Genomic DNA, 6,409 nt, shown 5'->3' with positions numbered 1-6,409 from the left:
CAATGAAAATTTTGGTTTTCTTTTGGAAAAGTTGTTTCCATGAAAGGTTTATTTAAAATTCAGATTCTGGGGGCACCCAGATGGCTCAGTTGGTTAAGCGACCAACTCTTAGTTTCAGCTCACGTCCTGACCTCAGGGTGGTGAGATGGAGCCTCACATCAGGCTCCCCGCTCTGCACAGAGTCTGCTTGAGACTCTGTCCCTCTGGGCCCTTGCCCACCCGTGGTGTTCACTCTCTGTCAAATAAATAAATCTTAAAAAAAAAAAAAAATCAGGGCAGCCCAGGTGGCTCAGTGGTTTAGCGCCGCCTTCAGCCCAGGGTGTGATCTTGGAGTCCCGGGATCAAGTCCCGTGTCAGGCTTCCTGCATGGAGCCTGTTTCTCCCTCTGCCTGTGTCCCTGCCCCTCTCTCTCTCTCTCTCTCTCTCTGTCTCTCATGAATAAATAAAATCTTTTTATAAAAAAAAAAAGATGAAGTTCCTTTTAAAAAAAATCAGATTCTGAAGTCTTCCTGATGGCAGGCTCCTCTGGATTCATTCCATTTAAATTGCTGCTGAAGAGTTTCAAACACTCTTCCGGAAAAAAAAATAATAAATGTTTCTATTTCCTCCAATGCTAAAGGAGAACCTGGTGGGGAGTCAGAGTGCTGATGCTGATTGTGGTTCCTCCCTAGGACATTGGTAAAATAGCTCCCTTCCCTGGGTCTCAGTTTATCCATGTCTACAGAAGAGGGGTAACGCTCCCATTATTTCATGCTACTCCTCTTTCTCCAGGTCACACCCTTTAAAGACACTTCGGGAAATCTAAAGAGTGGGGAGAAAAGGAAGTTCCGTTAACCACAAGTCTTAAAGATGGTGAAGACAGACTAGAATTGGTGCCTGTCTCTCTGAATCCTTCAAAACAACCCCAGTGGGGAGAGCAGGGCAGCTCACCATTAACAAGAAGAAAACAAGAACAGTGTCAAATCCGGAGTCCCCGAGGCAGCCCCTCCTGGGCATTGAGAAAGGAAGTTAAACAAACTGGGGTGGGGAGGGGAGGGCCTTTATGATCAGCAGACCTCAACTGCAAATCAGGCAATGCCGGTTCCTTGGCCTGGGATCTCCGGCCCACTCTTCCCCTCCTGTAAAGCGTGTACAATAATAAATCCTGCTTTATGGACTTCCAAAGATTTCGTTGTGAGGGGCCAATATAACAGGGGTTGTGAAATGTCCCTATTTTCTTTAAAGAGTTTATTTATGTATTCGATCCCCGGTCTCCAAGATCACACCCTGGGCTGAAGGCGGCGCTAAACCATGAGCCACCCGGGGCTGCCCTGAAATGTCCCTATTGTATCACAAACTGGCTGATTATTTTGTTTCCGTGTCTATGCCTCAGTCCCCTTGCCCCTCCCCGCCCTTCACAATTTTATCCTCAATTAAAAAGGAAAAAAAAGAAGAAAAGAAGAAAGCAGCACCACCAATTCTAAGACATTTCACTTTATTTAAAAGAAGCCAATATACAGGATATAAAGGGCATGATATTTACAACAGTACAGTAAACAGGTTGGTTTCCGGTAGGATCAGTAGTCTTTCAATGAGTATAAACCCTCCCCCTTTCCCCTTGACACTAGACCCAATGGGCAGACAAACAGCAACAGTGGGGTGGGATGGGACTGCGGGATACAAAGTCTCCCTGGATGGGGCTAAAAATCAGGTAGATGCTAAAATGTCCACGAAGGGGTCTTGCTGGGGGTGGGGATGGTGCCTGGCTTCGTTTCTTTGAGGGCCGGGCAGTGGGAATGGTGGGGGATTCGCCCAAGACTAACACACAGGCCACCCCGAACCTGGAAATCCTCCACCCAAAGGGAAGCTCCCTTTCAGAGAGAATTTGCCTTGACCCATACCCACCCAGCTGCCCCCAGACTCCCCCGTGCCAGGAGGATGCCCTTCTAGAACCAGAGCTCGGTGTGCCGAGATGGTCAACCCGGGTCTGAGGAAGCCCCAGGTGCCCAGTCCCTGCCCCAGGCCCTGGAGGAGCACACCAAGGGCTGCAGCCCGGACCTCGGCCTGGAGCAAGCACAGCTGGGGCTGGGTGATGGGCGTCTCCTGGAGCACTCCCATTCCTGCTCCAGCTGCCTGACAGCCTGGGACCCCGCAGCCTGGGACCCTGTAGGGCCCAGGCCCCAAGGGAGCCGCATACTCCCTGAACCAACAGTCTCATGGCCACCCACAGTCCGCTGCTTCTCAGCCTCCCCCAGACACAGCCAACTCGGAAATGGATCTTGGCAGACCAGAGCCCACCCTCTGAAGCAGAGCTCATCCCCCACCCGGTGCCCCATCTCCCATCCTCCACCCCCCTCCCCGACCTTGATTCTGAATCCCTCACCACCCACCCACTCCCCCGAGTTACCCCCCCCATCAAAGACTTTCAAGGACCAAGGAGCTGGGGGGGGTGGTGGTGGAGGAACAAGAAAGTGGGGTGAGGTGGGACCTAGGCTCTGCCGAAGCCGCTCATGGGTGCAGGTGACCTGGCAGTGAGGCCAGGGGGACGGGAGGGGCACTGGTTATATTCAGTCCAGCAGCAACATGCATCTTGTTCACAGGAGAACGCGGGGCTACCGTAACTGCCTACCCTAGATTTAAAAACCCTTTCCTTTCATAAAAATAGATGAGAATCTCTTGCTTTATAAATAGATTACATTTAGCTTAAGTTACACCATACAGTACCTGCCACCCCACACCCTCTCCCCCATTCCAAGCCAAAGTGGTTTGCTTCTCTGTAGGTCAGAGCTCAGTCCGCGATGGGCTGGCCCTTCGGAGACCTCAAGGTATATTGCTACAAGAAAACAAGAGGTGTTCACTTGCCAATGATTTTTTTTTTCCCCTGTTTGGAGTCTCAGAGGTGCGTGCGCGCGTGCGTGCGTGCGCGTGTGTGTGATCCACAACCAGGGAGGTGAAAGGAAGCTACTTCTCCCTGCCTCTCCCCAATCCTCTCTTTTTATAAAACCCCCCAAAATAGGAGAGTGAGAGAGGGCAGCGCAGGAGAGCCCATCTGAGAACGACCTTAAAATACCAATGTCAATATGACACTGGGCTTAGAAATAGAAATTTGAGTATTTACAGCTTTACAAAGGACGGACCAGTTCTTCCCAACTGGACCTGGTGCTGCCCCAGCGAGCGTTGGGGGCTTTCTTGGCAAGCTGTGGGCTCATGGCGAGGGCACAAGCAGGGCCCACTGGCAACAAACTCAAAAAAAAGAACTTGGTGGGGAGAAAGGCAGCCAGGCCCAGACCTGGGCTCCCCGCCTCCCACCACTAGCCCCTGCCCAGGAGGCAGGTCTGCTGCACGCCCATCCACCTGCCCCAAATCCCTGCTCCCCAGGGGAGCACAGCTATAGGAAAGCAGCAGGAAGGGGCTGCATGGCCAGCGTCCATCTGGCTCCTGCCACTTCCAGACTCCCTGGACAAACTAGAGCACCCTAGTCCCCGAGACAAACATCCTATGTACACGAAGGGGGAAGCATAAATAATACCACCGGACACCGACTGCCACGGTCACCTGGGTTATTACCCCCCCCCCCCCCAATACTTACACTGTCGCCTTATGTCTTAACACTAAAGATAGGTCTGTCACCCTCCCCACCACCTTGAGAACCACCCCGGGGCCGGCCTCTGCTCTGCCTCCCACACCACACCTTCAATCACACCCTCCCCCCCAGCCCTGGACAGAGGAAGCCCGAGGGGTTCCTCCCAGAAACGGAAAATCTTTCCAGCAGCTGAGGTCCAAGCCCGACTGGCTCTGATCACCTTTGGTTAAAATGAAACTAAAACGAAAACAACAATAACGCTAATGACAAGAATAGTCAGCTACGTTTGAACCCTGTAACCTTTAGAAGAAGGGTCAGTGAGGAGGAGGGGAAGGGGCTGGCTCTCCTCTGAAGCCACCGTCCCTCCACGTACCTGCCCAGGGACTGTCTGGCTGCCAGACTGCCACAGGGAACCAGCAGGTTCCCTCAACACCACCACCAGAAATAAAAAGGAAACAAACTCACAATAAAGGCCACCAAGTGCTGATAAATAAAAATCACATACAGTCACTAACACACGCACGCTCTCTCTCCATATATATATATATATGGATACTATATATATATAATATACACATCGTATTATATATATATAATATGAATATTATGTACAATGGTCTTAAGACTGCAAAACAGGTGGGGAAACGGAAGAGAGAGAAGGCCCTTACAGGTCGCTGGTACCCTGAGGAAGAAAGACAGGGGGCTGCAATCTGATGGAAAGCCAGAGCCCCCCATCCTCTGCCTTCCGCAGGAGAGCAGGAGGTGGGAAGTTCTGGGAAGTTCTGGTCCTCGGGCACGTGTCCCTTCTTTGACCTCCAGGGGGCGCTCCTGGGCCAGTCAAGAAACAAAAATGGGCAATCCCACCCACAGGAGTGGGTACAGAAAAAAATCATTAAAAAAAAAAAAAAAAAAAAAGCAAAACCCGCTCGGCTAGCTCCAAGCTGAGATTTGGCAGGTGGCCTCAACCCAGTGCCTTGTGACACAGGCCCACCTAAGTCTTGGGGAGATACTGGCTCAGATGAACTCCCCACTGGTCGGTCAATCAAGTGAAGTAATGGAAACAGGCTTGCATGTGTCCATGAGAACAAAGGATGGCTCTCACTCCAGCTCGGCTCCTGCCACACCTCTGATCCGCCGGCCCTCGCTGCCCCCCACGGCTCCCCTTCCCTCTCCAGGGCCTGCCAGTGGCCCAACGGTGGGCGACCCCATGAAGACGGCGGCAGGCAGTGGAAACCCAGCTCTGCTGTGGAGGGGGTGGACGCCAGGCCTAGCCCCCTTCAGACTTTCTCACAGAGAAATTACAGATCTCTAGCCCCTTATCACTGGCTGGGAAGGGAGAGAAAGAAACATCAAGTCATCAGGGCACTAAAAGACCCCTCCCACCGCACAGAGGTCCCCAGAAAGCAAGCAGTCCGGTGAGCCATGGCCTTGCAGGCTTCCCCCACCCCCAGCCTCACCATCGACCTTGACAAACGGCCCCCTTCCAGCGGGTGCTCACCCTCGGGGGGCTGCCTCGGCCTCCCTCCCAGCTCCAGGGCAACACCAGGAGTCTGGGCCGAGGGCCGACCTTACACAATGATATAAGGCAAGCTGCTTTTTTTGTTTGTTTGTTTTGTGGGTTGTTTTTTTTGTTTTTTTGTTTTTTTGTTTTTTTTTTTTTGCATAGTAGTTTAAACACAGTGAGATTCCACTTTCCCCCACGGTGCCTTGTCCCTCCGCTTCGCCACTCGATCCAAAAAAGAAAATAAAATTTTGTCTGCCCTCCCTCCTTCCATCTTTTCTCTCAGTCAGTAAGTAAGTAAAAAAACACTTGGGGTGGGGGGTGGGGGTCGGGGTAACCCCACACACACACCGCCCAGGCCTGGAAAGGTTGCACAGGCAAACAGCTCCTTCCTGGGGTGCGGGTGGTGGGGGGTAGTGGACCACCCCAAGGTCAGCACTGGCCAGGCAGAGGCGGGGAGGGCAGAGCTCATGGCCAATCAGAGGAGCAGGTGGGAGGGTAGACATCCACATGATCCCACGCCAGGGGCCCCGCCCTCACCTTAGAGTTTTGTATAAAAACACCTGCTAGGAAGAATTCTTTGGAGCTCAAAGTGGCTCAGCTTAAGGGAAAAGGCACAGTTAACACTGCATCGTCCGGACAGAAGTCTACATTTGTAATGTGGAGAACGATAGAAATTGACAGCACCATTCCTTGGGTGGGTGGTGGGTGGGTGGGTGGATGGAGAAGGGGCACTGGTTGGTGGTGGGGTGGAAGGGAGGAAGCAGCGGTCCCCTGGGGCCTCCAGCCAAGGGAGGGCAGAGGGAGTCTGTGTGGTGAGGACCGGACCCCCACTCCGAGGAGCCTTCCCGGCCCCACGGGGAGAGGAAGCAGAGGCCCCATCACCGAGACCAGCCCGCACGGGGGCCTCCATCATCAGCTGACCATGGGCTCCACGTCCGCCTCCCGCTCAAACTCATCCTGGATCTCGTCTGTACTTCCTGAGTCACTGCTGGCCACGGAGCTGGGGGACGGTGAGTTCCTGGAAGGCACGGGAAAACGGGGGTCATTGGGAGGGCAGCCCGGGGACTCCTGACGGATCCAAGGGGCAGGAAAGACGGAGCCGCCGCTTGTTTGAAATCTAACCCCAGAGCGGTATCCCGGGCCCGGAGACCCTGTCCTCGCTCTGCTTTCCCTGGAATCGGCTAGGCTCGCGAGCTGAATGCGGCCCTCGAGACCTCTGGGGGATCCCCTGTGCTGCCTCTCATTGCTCCAGGTGCTGAGAGCTCCCTGGGAGCAGGACCCACAGATCCAGCTGGGTTCTTACTCTCTAAGCCACCTAACACAGGTCTGGGCACTTAGTAGGT

At 53.5% G+C, this 6,409-nt stretch overlaps 1 protein-coding gene across 1 annotated transcript in view; it reads right to left on the bottom strand.

Annotated features, from left to right (window-relative positions):
- Positions 1-1,457: 1,457 nt before the first annotated feature.
- The window catches only part of IFFO2 (intermediate filament family orphan 2), a 48,553-nt gene continuing 43,601 nt past the window's right edge, over positions 1,458-6,409 (bottom strand). Inside the window, exon 9 of the mRNA XM_038531812.1 lies at positions 1,458-6,084. Coding sequence (XP_038387740.1) covers positions 5,979-6,084 — 106 coding nt within the window. The 3' untranslated portion in view covers positions 1,458-5,978. The remainder of the gene's footprint in view (positions 6,085-6,409) is intronic.

This window comes from Canis lupus, chromosome 2 (assembly GCF_011100685.1).
Source record: "Canis lupus familiaris isolate Mischka breed German Shepherd chromosome 2, alternate assembly UU_Cfam_GSD_1.0, whole genome shotgun sequence".
Lineage (NCBI taxonomy): Eukaryota > Metazoa > Chordata > Mammalia > Carnivora > Canidae > Canis > Canis lupus.
Note: the sequence above shows the minus strand (reverse complement) of the source record. Positions and strands in the feature narration are given on the sequence as shown.